At 42.9% G+C, this 16,139-nt stretch overlaps 1 protein-coding gene and 1 non-coding gene across 5 annotated transcripts in view; one reads left to right on the forward strand and one right to left on the reverse strand.

Moving 5' to 3' along the window:
* The window catches only part of PDE6A (phosphodiesterase 6A), a 60,004-nt gene that overhangs the window by 10,746 nt on the left and 33,119 nt on the right, over nucleotides 1-16,139 (forward strand). For all 4 annotated transcript variants that reach the window (XM_070569188.1, XM_008534085.2, XM_008534086.2 and 1 more), the window contains exons 2-6: nucleotides 175-327; nucleotides 939-1,028; nucleotides 1,678-1,818; nucleotides 8,596-8,670; nucleotides 14,583-14,647. In XM_070569188.1, coding sequence (XP_070425289.1) covers nucleotides 247-327; nucleotides 939-1,028; nucleotides 1,678-1,818; nucleotides 8,596-8,670; nucleotides 14,583-14,647 — 452 coding nt within the window. In that variant the 5' untranslated portion in view covers nucleotides 175-246. The remainder of the gene's footprint in view (nucleotides 1-174; nucleotides 328-938; nucleotides 1,029-1,677; nucleotides 1,819-8,595; nucleotides 8,671-14,582; nucleotides 14,648-16,139) is intronic.
* LOC139075433 (U6 spliceosomal RNA) lies at nucleotides 8,866-8,971 on the reverse strand. Its single transcript, XR_011525795.1, has one exon. It is a non-coding gene; the product is annotated as a U6 spliceosomal RNA (small nuclear RNA).

Genomic DNA, 16,139 nt, shown 5'->3' on the forward strand with positions numbered 1-16,139 from the left:
TCCGATTGCCTTGCCCTCACTGAAGAGGAGTAGACGGAAGTGTCTTCAGTGTCTTGTCAACAAGAGAATAGTGAACCCCTCATCCCACCCCCTACCATGGACCCCTGGGCTGTGGGTTGTTCTATTGTCTTTGCTCTTCATCTGCCCACCCATCCTTGTCTCTGCTTCCTTCAGGATGAGCATTTCTGTGACTTCGTGGACACCCTCACAGACTACCAGACTAAGAACATCTTGGCTTCCCCCATAATGAATGGGAAGGATGTGGTTGCCATAATCATGGCTGTGAATAAAGTGGATGGGCCCCACTTCACCCAGAAAGATGAAGAGGTAAGAATAATTTAGAAATGGCTAGTGTGGCCGTGCTGGCACATTCTTCCAGCTCATGAAGTCCCCTGAACCTTGCTGTTTGGCCTGGGCTGGGTTTCCCCACCTGTAAGACATGGGGGTTAGTCTGATGCTCTCTGAGGAAAGCAGAACAGGATAACGGTTAAGACGTTGGGATGTGGAGAGAGGAATGTAGGGATAGTTGTTCTGGCTCTGCTAATATCTAGCTGTTTGACTTGAACAAGTTACTTAATTTCTCTGAACCTTACTTTTCCTATCTGTAAAATGGGGATGATTTTATAGTATCCATCTCTTGAGGTACTTGTGATGATCAGATAAGATGACATACATAAATAACTTATCACAGGGACTGCAAACTCAGTAAATAACAGCAATTTTTCATTGACACCCCTATCAACACTGACATTCTCCATTCTGTGAGTTTTACACTCTTAAATGCATTCAACATTTATGAGTCAGCGTTCCATGATCTACCTGCTCAAATTACCTCTGACAAAGCATGTAAAATATTCAGATATTTGATGCTGGTAGAAGTGGCCAGAGGAAGGGTTCCTCCTTTTCATCTCTTTCCCCTCATGCTGTTTGATTTTCAGATTCTTCTCAAGTATCTCAATTTTGCAAATCTAATCATGAAGGTGTTCCACCTGAGTTACCTGCACAACTGTGAGACTCGGCGTGGCCAGGTAGGGGCTTGGCTCAAGGGAATGGGCTGGACACATCCTTTTACTGAAACATTGATGTGGTCAGGCTGGGAAGGTGAATGGTAAAGAGCCTGGGAACCATCATACCGTCTCTGCCCACCATCCCTGGTGTTAATGAGGTAGTGGATGTTTGTAAAGCTGCATGCCAGAGTGATTATATGCACAAGTTTTCATGTCAGACAGCTTGGATTTGAATCCCCGCTAAGCCATTTACTAGCTCTAAGACCCGGGACAAATCACTTAACCTCTCCAAGCTCCAGCCTCCCCACTTGAAAAATGGGGATAATTAAGATTCCACCCTCAAAAGATTATTGTCAATCGTAAATGAAATAATGGATGTAGAGCACTTGCGCACAATCAATGTTTATTATTATTCTTATTAACAACTTATGAGATAAAAGAAATGGAAAGAGTCAGACCCAATAGAAGCTGGCCAGTTACTTCACCTCTCTGAGCCTCAATTTCTCCATCTATAAAATAGGGATAATTGTCCTGTCTCTATCTCTGGGTTATTGTAAGGGTTAAATGAGCTAAACTCTAGAGAACTTTACAGAGTTGCTGTTCTTTTCCAGCTAAGTGAGCTGCTGCTTTGTGCCTCAAAAAGTTTGACTGTGTTTTTGTCTTTTTTCAGATACTGCTGTGGTCTGGGAGCAAAGTCTTTGAAGAGCTTACAGACATCGAGCGACAATTCCACAAAGCCCTGTACACAGTCCGAGCTTTCCTCAACTGTGACAGATACTCTGTGGGGCTCTTAGACATGACCAAGCAGAAGGTGAGACAGCCTTAGGAGTGGACATTTCCAAAATATTCACCGAGGGAGCCCAGATGCGTGTCGTCCATTCGGTTGCATGGGGACGAGGGAGAGGCTGGGAGGCTGTGGATGATTGTGGAAAGTGTTTACAGGTCCTTACACTGAAGAGAGGAGTACCAAGCTTCAAAGGGGAAAAGTCAATCTAGGGCACAGGTGAGTGAAACAACCTGTATCTTCCCTAGTCAGTTGGAAGAGAAAGCATACAGGAGAAAAAGGCTTGAAGAGGTAGTGAAGGTGAGTGATAAAGAAGTTTCTATGTGAAAATCCAGAAAGAAGAAAGTTGCCAACTTTAGGAATTCTCAGAAAAGGCACTCAAAGGTGGGAGTAAACTTTTCCCATGGTCTGTCAAGCCCAGGGCTCACCTGGGCGATTGAAGTGGAGGCGGATGCTGAGAACTAGTCCCTCAGATGCTCAGGGGCCGGGTCTGCCCCAGGTGCATTGGCTAAGGAGGCTGAGCCCAATAGGGCCCCCAGCAATATTTTTCAGCTAGATGTTCCCAAACCAACTCTCCCATTATTCTTTCTCTATCTGTCTCTGCTTCCTGGGGTGATCATTTTCTGCCTTGGGACAGAGTTCCAGAGTTATCTAGATTAGTGATTTCCTTTCTCAAAGGCACAGGATTCCCGTCAGTTTCATTGTGCATGCCTTGTTCTGCTGAGTGTGGTGCACAGACTAATGGAGACCCTCCAAATATTCGGCTCAGTAAATAAATGAACTGCAGAATATGGGGTTGGAAAAGACCTTAGATCTAGGGGAGAGGCTCCCAAACGTGACAGTGAGTCAGAATCTTCAGAGAAACTGTGTAAAAATTGCTGGGCTATGTTTCCTGATGGCCTGCCTTTTTTGCTTAATGTTCTGTGAGCATCTTTCCATGTCAGTACACGTGGATTCTTTATATCAGAACACAACGTACACAGAAAAGAGCATTAATTACAAGTGAATAGTTCAATGAATGATCACAGGGTGAACAGCCCCATGTAACCAGCACCAAGATTAATAAATAGAACATTAACAGGCCCTCAGAAAGCCCTTTCTTAGCCCTTTCCAGTAACTCCCACTCCTCCTTCCTGAAGGTAACCACTATAGGACCTTTAACACCATGTTAGTTTTGCCTAGTTTTGAAGCTCAAATAAATGGAATCATATGAATACATACTCTTTTATGTCTGGCTTCTTTTGCTCACCATTTTGGTTGTAAAAGCCATCTTTATTGCTCCATATAGCATTAGTTCGTTCATTTTCATTCTTGCAGGATGTTCCATTATATGAATAATCCACTAACTATTTAATCATTCTACAGTTGATAGACATTTGAGTTTCCAGGTTTAGGCTATTGTAAATATCACTATTATGAACACTCTAATATGTATCTTTGGGTACACAGTTGTACCCATTTCTGTTAGGTATTTACCTAGGAGGAGAATTTCCAGGCAATAGTTTTAATAGATATCGTCCATCTAATTTTCAAAGTGATTCTATCATTTTACACTCCCACCAGCAATGTATGAGGTTTTCCTTGCAATGCTTGGTATTGACAGTCTTATTAATCTTAACCGTTCTGGTGGGTGTGTAATGTTGTCTTTTTGGGTATTAATATGTATTCCCCTAATGACTGATGAGGTTGGACACTTTTTCATACGTTTATTGGCCATTTGGATATCTTCTTTTATGAAGTACCTGGTCAAGTCTTTTCTCCATTTAAAAAAAAACTCTATTGTCTTTTTTATCTTACTGATTTGTAGAAGTTTTTTACAAATACCGGATATGGGTTCTCTGTTGAATACGCACATTGCAAATATCTTCTCTCACTCTGTGTTTTCATTCCCTTAATGGTATGTTTTGATGAATGTAAGTTCTGAATTATACTGTAGTCCAACTGATCAGTGTTTTCCTTTGTGGCTATTGATTTTTGTGCCCTATTTAAGAAATCTTTCCTGTCCCCAAGGTGATAAAGATATTCACCTATGTTAACTTTTAAAAGCGTTGTTGTTTTCACTTTCGCATATAGCTCTGCAATCTACCTGGGATGTTTTAAGTGTATAGTGTGAGCTAGGGTCACTTTTAATTTTTTTCCATATGGATATCCAACTGATCCAGCACCATTTATTGAAAAGACCCTTCTTTCCCCCCTGTTCTATTGAAAAGACCATCCTTCCCTATCATACCTCTATCAATCGAGTGTCCATGGATACTGGGTCTGTTTCTGGACTCTCTATTTTGTCTTGTATTTATCTATTCTTCTGTAATTACAGTACCTTTATAAAATATCTTGATATCTAGTAGTGAAAAGACCTCTAAGTTTATTATTATATGTTAGACTTTTCACAATGTTTTATCTCTTTTACACTCCTTTCTGCATTTTCCATCCTTTTGTATTTTTGTTTTCCAGATTGAGTATTTCTATAGATCTATGTTCTATTAATCACTGACCCTTCAGTTGTGTCTAATTGGCTATTAACACTATCTATGGAGTTCTTAATTTCAGATATTTGTCAATTTTAGAATTTCCATTTCATTCTTTTTTGTACTTTCCAGTTCTCTTCTAAAATTCTCTATGCTGTATTTGATTTCTTGGACAAAAACAGTTATCTTAGAGTCTAGGTCTGAGAGCTGTAATATCTGTAGATATCTTGTATGGCCCTGTTTCTATGATCTGTTTTCCCTCTCAATTTTTCAGTTAATTCTTATCTTTTACATGCCCGGTTATTTTTGTTTGAACACTAAAAGCGTGTATAAAAATTACAGAGATATAACTTGAAACTCTGGGAGATGTTGTATTCCTCCAACGGGGATTTATTTTATTTCTGGCAAGGAGTTGAGGGAAAGGCAGTGCACCTGATTCTAATCGGGGCTTGAGCTGATTTGAAGCTGGTCTTCAGTCTTTGTGAGGGCTGGTCTATTTCTGGTTCACTTTTACTCCTAAGGGATAAACCTTTGGGAAGACTCAGCGGAAAGCCTGGGGTGTTTTCAAGCGTCCCTCCTCCGTGGCAGGCTCTGAGTTCCAATTTTGTCCTCCTAGCCCAGGAAGTCTGCTGAAAGCTTTGCTCAGCTTCCTAGCTGCCCCACAGCATCTTTGGTTTCAGCAAGGGCGTCAAGAGGAAAAGCTGAATCAGATGTCAGGCTCACGTCTGTGGGCTTCCCTTCTCTGTAGGATCCTGGCCCAGCAGTCCTTGTTCCCTTGCTAGCTCTGTGATGCCTTCACATAAATGTTTATACACATATACACCCACACATACACACAGTCCAGATTTTATAATTATTCTCAGACAGAGGATTGGTCCAAAACAAACCAGCCACCACTAGCAGAAGTAGAAACCCTCTTTGTTCTTTAGCCCACACAGATTTACCTCATTCTTTTGAATAGTATGGATATACCATGACTAATTTATCCTTTCCCCTATTGCTGAGCGTTTAAATAATTTATAAATATTCTTGTAATTAAAGACAATGCTGCAATGAACGACCTTAGAATGAAACCCCTGCACGCTTGACAGAGAATATCTACAGCACAGAGCTGTGGAAGTGGAATTACTAAGACAAAGTTTTTATTTTGCTTTCCTCAAATTTTCTTTCTAAAGGCCTTTTACACTCTCACTCACACTGCTTGAGAGTTCCATTTTCCTAAACTTGCCAGTTCTGGATTTCATAAATCTTTTTATTTTTCCTATCTGATTGGGAAAAAAGTGTTATTGTTTTTTCTTCTAATTGTTTTTTCATTGATTACCAGTGAGAGTGAATATATTTTATATGGTTGTGATTTAATTTGTCTTCTTCCATGTATGGCCCAGACATATGATTCGCCATCTTTAATACTGAATTGTTTGTCTATTTCTTGTTAAAATATAGGAGTGATTTAAATATGATAGAGATTATATATCTGTCACATAGGCTGCAGCCGTATTTCCCTTTTCTATGGATTATATTTTAACTTGGTTTATGGCATCTTTCAACACATGTAAGATTTAAATTTTCTTTTATGGCTTCTGAGTTTTGGATTTTGTTTAAGAAAGACTTCCCCATCCTCAATATTATAAATAGAATCTGAAATAATCTGATGTGTTCTCTTTTGGTATTTTTACATTTTTTGATTAATGCATTTTAATTTTTCATTCATCTTGAAATTATGTATGTGTATGGTGTGAGGTAGGGGTAAATTTTGCCCCCCTCCCCATATTTCCTCTTTTAAAGAAAGTCTACCCTTTCTCCACTGTTTTGAAATGCCACATTATGATATGCCATTTTATCATATACCAGATTTCCATATTCACATAGGCCTATTATTCTGATTTTTGCCTTTAAATAGCTCCCTAAGTGATTCTGGTGTAGTTGGGCAATGTACTGATTTTAGGGAACCTGTGATTCTAGTGCAGCCATCATTTGATTTTCACATACTCTTGAACCAAATATTTTGCACATACTGCTAAGTCCAACAATAAGCCCTTTGATTCTCCTTCAGGAAGTAGCAAATGAATGAATTCATACAAATGAATGATTCTCTTTTAATCAAAAGAATTTCTAGGGGCTGGCCCCATGGCCTGTTGGTTAAGTATGGCACACTCTGCTTCAATAGCCCGGGTTCAGTTCCTGGGCACAGACCTACACCACTCATCGGTGGCCATGCTGTGACAGCAACCCACATACAAAATAGAGGTAGATTGGCACAGGTGTTAGCTGAGGGACAATCTGCCTCAAGCAAAAAGAGATGATAGCTCAGGGCATATCTTCCTCAGTAAAAAAAAAAGAAGAAGAAGAAGAAGAATTTTTGAGTAGTTGAATTCAAAAGACTCCATTTTAAGGTGCCCAGTTTGAACCTCAAAGGATCTGACCCCAGGCACAGGCTGCTCTGTGCTACAGTGTTCTGCCCTCTATTTCTTTTGAACTCCCTCTCAAAAGGCAAAGTCACATTTGAAAAAAATATTTGAACTTAGTCATCTTCAAAAGTGGAGCAATCCAGCAATTAATAGTGGGCTGGGCTGCCTACAGTCACTCTAAGGACCTGCCCCCAGGTAGCTAAGCTCTTACCTGAGCTGTTGACCTTGTGAAGGAAGTCAATAAAAACCACCAAGCTTACACTTTAACTGGATGAATTGTATGTGAATTACATCTCAATAAAGCTGTTTAGAAATAAAAGAAAGAGAGATTGAGAGAGAGGAAGGCAGGCATAAACATGCCCCACTTTCCGCTCAACCCCTTGTTGACAACTGCTGCTTCTCCTTGGGACGATCTTCAGAGCCACTTAGTGTTTGACATGGACAGTGTCAGCTCGATGTCCTCGTCCTTCTGGGCTCCTCTAACATTTGTGTTCTCCTGCCATTACTGTTCGGGTTCTTACCCCGTCTACCTCACTCTAGTTACTCAGGTACTTGATTGTCTCCTCCGTGAGAAAGGAAGTCCCTCCAGGGCATGAACTGAGCCGTATCTGTCTCTGCGTATCTAACAGCAGGCATGTTGTGGGGTTCAGGTGGGCCCCCAGGTCACATTTTCACCCAGAAGTGAATTTCCTCCTGTTGTCAGTCATCAAGAAAAAGATTCAACTGGGCAGAAGAGCATAGACATGGACTCTGAATCTCACGTGGATTCCTTCCTGCTTGTCCTCTGGATGATAATAGTACAGGCAAACCACCACGACAAACATTCTCAAACCAGAGAGAGGCCAAGAAGCAAGGAGGCCTATCCATAATAACCCAGCACTGATGGATCACCGTCCCTAAATAGCAACAGATGAAGGAACAGAGGGGACACTGGAGGACAGAAGCCTCCTCTGCCAGGCCCAGCTTTGACTCCACCCGAGCTGTGCAGCTCCGTGTGCAGTAGGAAAACCAGTGGAGGAGCAGCAGGGAACAGCCTGGGTGGCGTCCCAGTTGGTTCCTTCTCCTGAGGTTGTGTGACTGTGGCACACTTCTGCTGGCCCTTTTCTTTCTTCTGTCTTCCCTAGTCTTTGCCAGTTGTCTTAGGTGTCATCCTTTCTTGTTGAATCCCAGATATGAGTCTATCTGTCCATAACTGGCACCATTGTTTTTTCTTTCTTTCTTATTTGGGAAACATTTTTTTTCCTGATTACAAAAGCAAACAATGTTGTTATGGAAAATTGCTAAATAAATTATAGTCTCATGCCAATCCTCCAGAGAAAACCTATTGTTAATGCTTTGTTGGAAATTCTTTGAGAGCATTTTCTATGTGTAGTTAAACATGGAGGTCACGTGATCTATATTTTTTTGTCCCTTCACATCTTTCATTCATCAGGGTATCATGGACATCCTTTTAATCAATACATACACACTCTTGAACATCATTGTTACTAGATGTACCATAATTGATTTAATACATTCCCTCTTGTTGGACACTTAGGTTGCTTCTAATTTTTCACTACTCTAAATTGTTTAGCTAAACCCTCTAAGATATGCTTAGCGTGTCCTTAAGGTAAATTTCTTAGTCATAAAGAACCCCTCTTCCCTCTCATGGCCCACAGCACAGAGAGAATGAGAGTGCTCCAACTGAGCTCCCATTTTTTGGCTAATGATTAGACAGGCCTGGTTCATCAGGATCTCAAAGCACAGACATGACTGACATCCTCTAACTTCAGTGAATCTGGCAGCCCTTCCAAGCTCAGCTTTCCGTGAGCTCTTCCCACCTTCCCAATTTCAGTGATAGATGACTCATACAGGTGGATCTTCTTTTATTAATCTCCTTTTCTTGATCTATTTCCAAAACATGTAATGAATGTTTCTCTCATTTCCAGGAGTTTTTTGATGTGTGGCCAGTCCTGATGGGTGAGGCTCCACCTTACTCTGGTCCCAGGACTCCAGATGGAAGGGTAGGTCTCTCTCTGGTCTTTTCAGTATGATCAAACGTTTAACAAAAGGCAAATGTAAGGCACTGTAGACCCCACTGAAGTTTCTTTATTAGCTAGGTATTCTTTTAAATTGAGGTAATATTGGTTTATAACATTATATACATTTCAGATGTACATCATGGTATTTTGGCTTCTATATAGACCACATCATGTTCAAAAAATATGAGATGCTTCATGAATTCACATGTCATCCTTGCACAGGGGCCATGCTAATCTTCTCCTATCATTCCAATTTTAGTGTACGTGCTGCCAAAGCGAGCACATCACCTAGATATTTATCTTCTCTGCGTGGGTTGTCTCCCTTGAAGTTATGATAATTCCTCACAATTGCCAAGCCCTGTAATTTGCAAGCTGTTTTTAATATCTTGCTGGAGTTTCATAGTAACCTGGTGGGGTTGACTGAGGAGGAATCAATATTCTCATTCCCCAGGAAGATCAAGCAAACTGCTCAAGGATTCACCCAGCAGGAGTCTAGAATTGTAGACAATTAGAGCTGGAAATAACCTTAATGTCTAATCTAGAATGCACAAATAGTAGTCAGAAGGTCAATTCCAGCTAGTAGATCAATTTGTTTGGCTGCATAGGTTTTTAAATTTTTCTTAGTTGTTTTTACTTTGTAAAAAATTTGAATTAGTGTCTTACTACTTAAAAATCAAGATATTTCCCATAAATATCTAGATTATCTTCTGAAAAAGTGAAAGATCAATCAAAACTGGACCCACAATCCTGCAGGGTAAACTTGACTGGAGTTGAGTAGCAGCTGCCTCCTTAGAATGTGGCCTGAGCTCTCTAGTTTGCCACAGTCCCCACCACTCCCTCTTGTGTACCCCTGGCCCTCTGCTCTCATTTATGTTTCTATCAGGCTTCTCCAGGCATTTGAGTTTGTGACCTCTGTTCTCATACAATTGCTTCCTTTTAAAGATGAGGCATAAACACGTTAGAGAAGCTGAAATTATTTGTGGGAGGATGTGGAGTTGATGCCGGGTAAAGAGACCTGGCACTCAGATGGCCTATAGAACTTGTAGAATAACTGAATGACCTTAGCCAAGGCCACACAGGATAAGTAAGCAGCAGAGTCACACCCTGAATTGAGTTTTAGTCCAGTGCTCTTCCCACACGACCTTGTAGCCTGTCTGAAATGGTATATCAATTTCTGCTAGGAGGCCTGATTCCACCCAGCCTACACTATCCCTACCAAAATAAGGGCCCGTTTGTTTGTGTGTGTGTGTGTATGTGTGTATAATAGGTGTTATTTAGTCTTAATTCAAACTCTGGGAATTCAAAGTTAACACCCTTGCCTGTGAGCTTCGTAACACTCACCAGAAAAGATTTCAGCCTTGGAATTGTCTGTTGTGCTTTATCCAAAATGACCTTTATAACCTGCTGTTGCCCAGTTTCAAGCAACTCTCTTACCCACACAATTTCATGATTTTATTTGGGAAGGCTGAGTCTTCAAGGATTGCCTCATGTGCTTCTGCCATTAAACCATTTGAGGACACTTTTCCTTTTTAAGTACAGCTTTTTGTGTTGGCATAGTTGACATGTTACCACCGAGCTTTTTCTCCAATCCACATATGAGCTGAACTTGTATCTTCTGGAAGTTTAAAAGCAGAGAAACCGGAATAGCGATCACTGTAGCTTTCAGACACCACCAACTTCAATTAGCTTCAATTTCCTTGGCTGTTTTGATTTTCAGCTCTCTGAGCTTAGCCCTGAGGTTAGAGGTCATCTCCAACTCCAGGACGGCCAGAGAAATGTGAGGCTCTCATTTGTCTGGCTCTTCACCCCCGAGCACCCCAATCTTTAAGATTGAACAGAACAAGACGTTTTCTCACCGAGCGCCAGCCCAGGAAGAGCTGCCCATCATTTGATCAATTCAAGAAGGTTTGGTTTCACTGAGGTGACTAGCACGCTCGCAGTTAAGACTTCGTTCCCAAAACCTTCTCCATCTCAGGTAGCAAGGGCTGGGTCCTTACAGGAGTCTGAGGCATTAAGCTGTGATGGAAATAGCCCCTAGGGTGAGCTTGATTAAATAACCCCTTGGGTCCTTGATCTTCCCATCGATGGGGTGCTGTCACTGAACTCATCTTCAAAGTCAGTTCCAGGTCTGCCGAGGAAAATACACAGAGGCCTGAGCTGGGGCCCAGACACATCATGAGAGGAGTGGCCAAAAGTGGATCTTCTGGAGAAAGGGTGGGCTTGGAGGGAAAAAGCCTGAGTTCAGATCCCTGATCCACCAGCTAGTTGTGTGGTCTTGGACAACCTCTCTAAGCCTCGCCTTCCTCATCAGGAATGCCTGGGTCATCAAGCTGCCTTGTAGGGCTGTAGGAACTACTGTGAATCTCCCTGGCACACAGTAGGCATTCCAATATAGAATCACGGCTCTCTGGGTTAAATGCCACTATCTGCCGGGTGCTGTACTGGATACTGTCATTTACTCTCTCGAGGAGTTTATGAAGGAGGTGTCCTCATTATCTCCATTGACAGCTGAGGAAATTGAGGTTCAGAGGCGGTCAACTCATGTGCACGAATTCAAACCCAGCATGCTTTTCTCTCTGGTAACTATCGTGGCAGTCGTGCTTTCTAACATTCCCTTTTGCCTTCTAACATCACTCTCACACTTTGTCTGCCACATTTATATTAGAAATACAGCTTTTGTCCAGATTTAGACCAATTAACCTCCCCAAATCTTGGGTCTCAAGCTCCCCGGTAGCAGGTACACCTCACTTCATCTCCTTTTAAAAATAAAACATTGTACATGTGTGTTTTAATTATTAACAAGTTATACGGGCTAATTCGGTTTCATGGAAAAAAACAAAAAATCGCACTCATTTTAAAACTAGTATATTTCATGCACGATGATTTGGCTGTGGCTGTGTTTGTGGCTCTTTCAAAGCCCCTTGTGTTACAGCCTTCACTGCTCAGGTGGAAGGTAACAAAGCTGCTCATTGATGGCTCAGTTTGGACTCTCCAAAGGCTGGTGAATTCATACATGAATATGGCCTTGAAGGCAACTTGGCTGAGCTACAGTGTACGGAAAAATCCCTGTTTACCTAAAGCACACTGATCTTTTTGTTACTTTCTGTGAAAGCAAACTGATTCTCTCGTGGGTTTCAAAAAGATCCATTTCTAACCTTTCTAAAAGAGTCTCGCGGAGACCCCAGGGTGGGGCAGCCTGCCGGGCCCAGGGAGCCAGCAGCTTGCCTGGGAGCTCAGTGGGCAGCCCAGGTCCAGGGACAGATGGCCCTAAAGCAAAGAGCTGAAGAAGGCCAGGAAGGTGGTGGAAGTCGGCCCCCTCCTACCCCCAGGTGGACACTCAGCTCAACCAAAGTCCCAGCAGATAATGTGGCCTCCTTTGCTTTCTAGAACCGCCCACAGGGTACAACTTCACTGTTTAAAAATGTTCTTAGCTCAATTTGTTTACGTTTATTGAAAAAGTAATACATGACCACAGTGAAAAGCTGATACCACACAAAAAGGTACATAACAGAAATCTAGCCTCCCCTGAGGCAGCCACTGTTAGCAGTCTATCTTTCCAGAAATGTCTATGGAGATCCGGATATTCCTGGACATATATGCATATTCCACCACCACCCTCGACAAATGTGATGAGTCTATTTTATGCCTTACTTTTCCCACTTGACGATATTTTGGCGTCTTCCCCTCTTGGCACAGAGATACAGCTACTTCATTCTGGAGACGTGCAAAGTGTCCACCGTACGCAGGCACCCGATTTGTTTAACCACCCTCCCAACGTTATGTTGTCTCCAGGCTCTATCAAGCATTCTGGCTGAGAGCCCTGGATAGTGTAATCGGCACTTTTACCCACATTTGGGACGATATCTGTAGGATGCATTCCACATGTGGAATTACTGGGTCAAAGAACACGTGCATTGTAATCTAAGAGAGATATAGCTAACTATCCAACCACAAGCTTAGAATCATAGCCAGGAGGGACTTTCAGGATTATCTAGTCCAGGTTTTAAAATTCTGCAAATGCCATTGAACCTCAGACATCCACAGTGGCTGCCTTGGCCAGGAGATGATGGGGAGGAGGAGGACAGGAAAGCGAGTGAGAGAGAACAAAAACAGATGCAAGCTCTCCAGGTGCCTACCTCTGCTTCCATTACGGCGGCTCCACTTTCCTCTGCTTTATATGATTAGAGCCCATGCTTTACTTGGGGAAATGATTCTGCTGCTTAACAGCAACAACAAACACCGCTCATCTAATTTTACAGTTGGGGAAACTGAGGCCCAGAGAGTACACTCCAAGACTAGAGCATGAGTCTTTTCACTCTGGATCTCTTCTTAGCCCCATTTCATCATGCTGGGGGTTCATCTAGTCTCCTCTTGGATGCTTCCTACCCTGGGGAGCTCACACCGACCCTGGGGCAGCCGATACCATTGGGACAGCTCCAGCTTCTGCCTCTGTTTAGCCAGAAAGTGCCTCGTGGGAAGTGCAGTCACTGTAGCTGCTGCCAATGCTGGCCGTCGAGGCACAGAGCCTCTCCCTCATGAGCCTGGGGAAGGTCACACTTGCCTGTCAACCAAATGGGCTTACAGACACCTTTGACTGAATCAGAAATTTCTTTGTGGGGGTTCTGAGTCAGGAGGTCTGCATGGGCCCAAGTATCTATATTCAAATCTCTAGAGCAGTACTTGTCAAAATACCTGTAGTAAAGGAATAGTTTTCTTTTTCTCCTAATTTCCAATCCATTTTAGACTGATCCTTTTCAAAACATGATACAAATATATAACTAGAAAAATAAAAATTAAAACAACATGCAAAACACAAGTCCCTTTTTTAAAAATTAGTTTCAACAGACCTAACTTAACTCAGGCAAACTGCTATAAAAGTTTCTAAACGCTACTCTCAATTTCTGTCTTTATCTCATCGCGGAATGCTAACAATAGTTTGCAGGCAGGTACCAGTCCAGGGACCACACTTTGAGTAGCCCTGTTCTAGGTGAGAGTGATGCAGAAAGTAAAACACTGTTTGAAGCTCTTAACCTTAAGTGATGTAGCAGGAAGAGCCTGAGCACAGGAGTCCCGGGCCTAGGCTCTGGTCCTGGCTCACTGCTTTACTGTAAACGAGGCCTTTCGTCTCTCGAGGTCTCAGTTTTCCCATTTGTGAAGTGGTTTCTAATCTGTCCATCACAATTGGGTGTTCAGAAGATCTAATAAGGTGATGGAATTTTCCCTGGAGAGTTAAGGGAAAGGAGCCACCTGCCAATATCCATCTACATGTTAGGAAGTCGTGTAATTGAACAGATCTACTTTAAAAGAGTGGGCATTTTAATGGTGCAAGGAGGTGGGAGGGACAGAAGAGGTGGAAAGTAAGTTGGGAGGCACGAGGCATGATTGGGAAGGCAGGTCTGGAAAAGCTGACACAGCAAAGAGTGGCTGAATGGTAGGAGCGAAGGAGAAGAGGGGGCCATGACCGTGAAGCTGAGCCCTGATGGAGGACGACTGGGTTCTAAATGGGAAAAGATTCTAAGTGGGACAGGAGCCTCCTTTCCACCTCCCTCTCTCCCTAGACTCCAGCAACAGTCTTTCTCTCTTTCTCCTTGTACTCAACCCCGAGGTCCCCTTGGAACCCTTCCCATCCCTCTTTCCAGCCCCAGATCCCAGCTCCTGCCTGGTCACTGTGAGCTGGTTCCAAGGAGGAGAATGCTGAATCTTGAGAGCTGGCTGAGGACAGTGAGCTCCAGAGGCAGCCAGGATATGCCCTTAGAGGAAGTTATGGTGAGGCTGGTGCTTCTGGAAAAGCATGGGGCCCACGGTAGAGAACAAGGCCTATCTCATGGACACACTCCTGCTGAAGTTCTGTTTCAGGCTCTGAAGGTATATATTTCTCTATCTCTTTTGCCTAGGAAATCAACTTTTACAAGGTCATTGACTACATCCTGCATGGTAAAGAAGACATCAAAGTAATCCCGTAAGTTTCTTGTCAAAACGTGTAGAATTGCAGGCCATTGTCAATGTCCATAAGATACTCATTCCAAGATCGGCACTAACCAAACCCAAGGAGGCCCCACACTTGGTGAGAAGCAGGGAGAGCAGAAGGGGGCGGGGTGGAAGGGTGGGAAGACCACACAGGTTGGGATATGAGGCCCAAGTAGGAGCAGAGACTTGATCAGAGCCACAGATTGCTGCATTCTGCGTTAGCTGCTGTGAGTTCAAGCCCCAGATCCGGCGTTAATAAGTGGCCTGTCTGGGCCTCAGTTTCCCATCTATAGAATGAGACCGTGGGATCTGGTCAGGGTTTGTCAATCGTTTTCTGTAGAGGCACATCTGGGACCCATGGAGGGGGTGAGGCAAAGGCAGGAAGTTGGCAAAGAAAGTGACTCAGCCCTCAAGGAAAGCTTATTCTCTACGTTCTCTTCTTACGTGACCAAGCAGGATCATGACAAGGACAGAACTCCCAGAGGGCGAGGCCTCCAATCTGCCCGTAGGTGGTGGGCACTCAAAGGTCATTTTAAAATTCGAATAGTCAAGAACCTTTTATACTATAGGCTTGTACTTTTTTGGTCAGTAGAGCACTCTCAAAAATTTAGTTGCCTTATTAACTATTTAAATCTCCTCCCCGTGCCAAGAGCCACACCCACAGTTCTGTCTCAAGGCTGGCTCTCTTTCCCAACTGAACTGCAGGCTCTTTGAGGCCACAGCCAGGTTCTGTGGGAGAGCCACACCTTTAGTCTCTTTTCCCAGAGCCATTTTATCCAAGTGAAGGGATACATTGCATGTCATCTTAACAGGGTGTGAGAGGCTATGGCTGCTCCCAAGACAGAATTGTAATAATCTGCCACTCAGATAACCCAGTTCTCAGGTTTATCTGTTACTGCTTGGGAATGAGAAGTTCCTTCAAGTTCCTGAGTTTCTGGGTTCTCTCTGTTCATTCTTGCTTCCATGAGGACTGATTCTTTTCTAAACTCATCCTTTCCTTTTTTTTACCTTGTCAAATGCATACTCCTCTACCTTTCTGTTTTTGAACCACTTTTCTGGAGGTACAAGTTTATTAAACTCATTATCTGTGTTCTATATCACAAGCCACAATTTTCCCCAGTGTGTCACCACTGCTCGTCAAGAAGCTCCTCCTTCTAGCCTCTGATCACTCACCTTGCTGCCTTCCACCCTGCCCTAAACTATGTCACATATTTTAGGTCCTTTGTTCTGGCAGGACTATCTTTCTGATAGCAATTTTTCCATCAGCCAGGAGAGGCTAGGCTATGCTATAAAACCTCAAGACCTTATTGCTATAAATAGTAAAGAGTTATTCACCATTCTACTACATGTCAATTGGTGGGCGTGGTTGGACTACAACATATGGATTATAGTCAAGCAGGTGCACAGCTGAGAGGGCAGTCACCATTTTAAACCTTGCAAGGTTGATAACTGCTGGAGAAAAGAAAGAACTTGACAAAATACAC

The sequence above is a fragment of the Equus przewalskii genome, chromosome 13 (genome assembly GCF_037783145.1).
Source record: "Equus przewalskii isolate Varuska chromosome 13, EquPr2, whole genome shotgun sequence".
Lineage (NCBI taxonomy): Eukaryota > Metazoa > Chordata > Mammalia > Perissodactyla > Equidae > Equus > Equus przewalskii.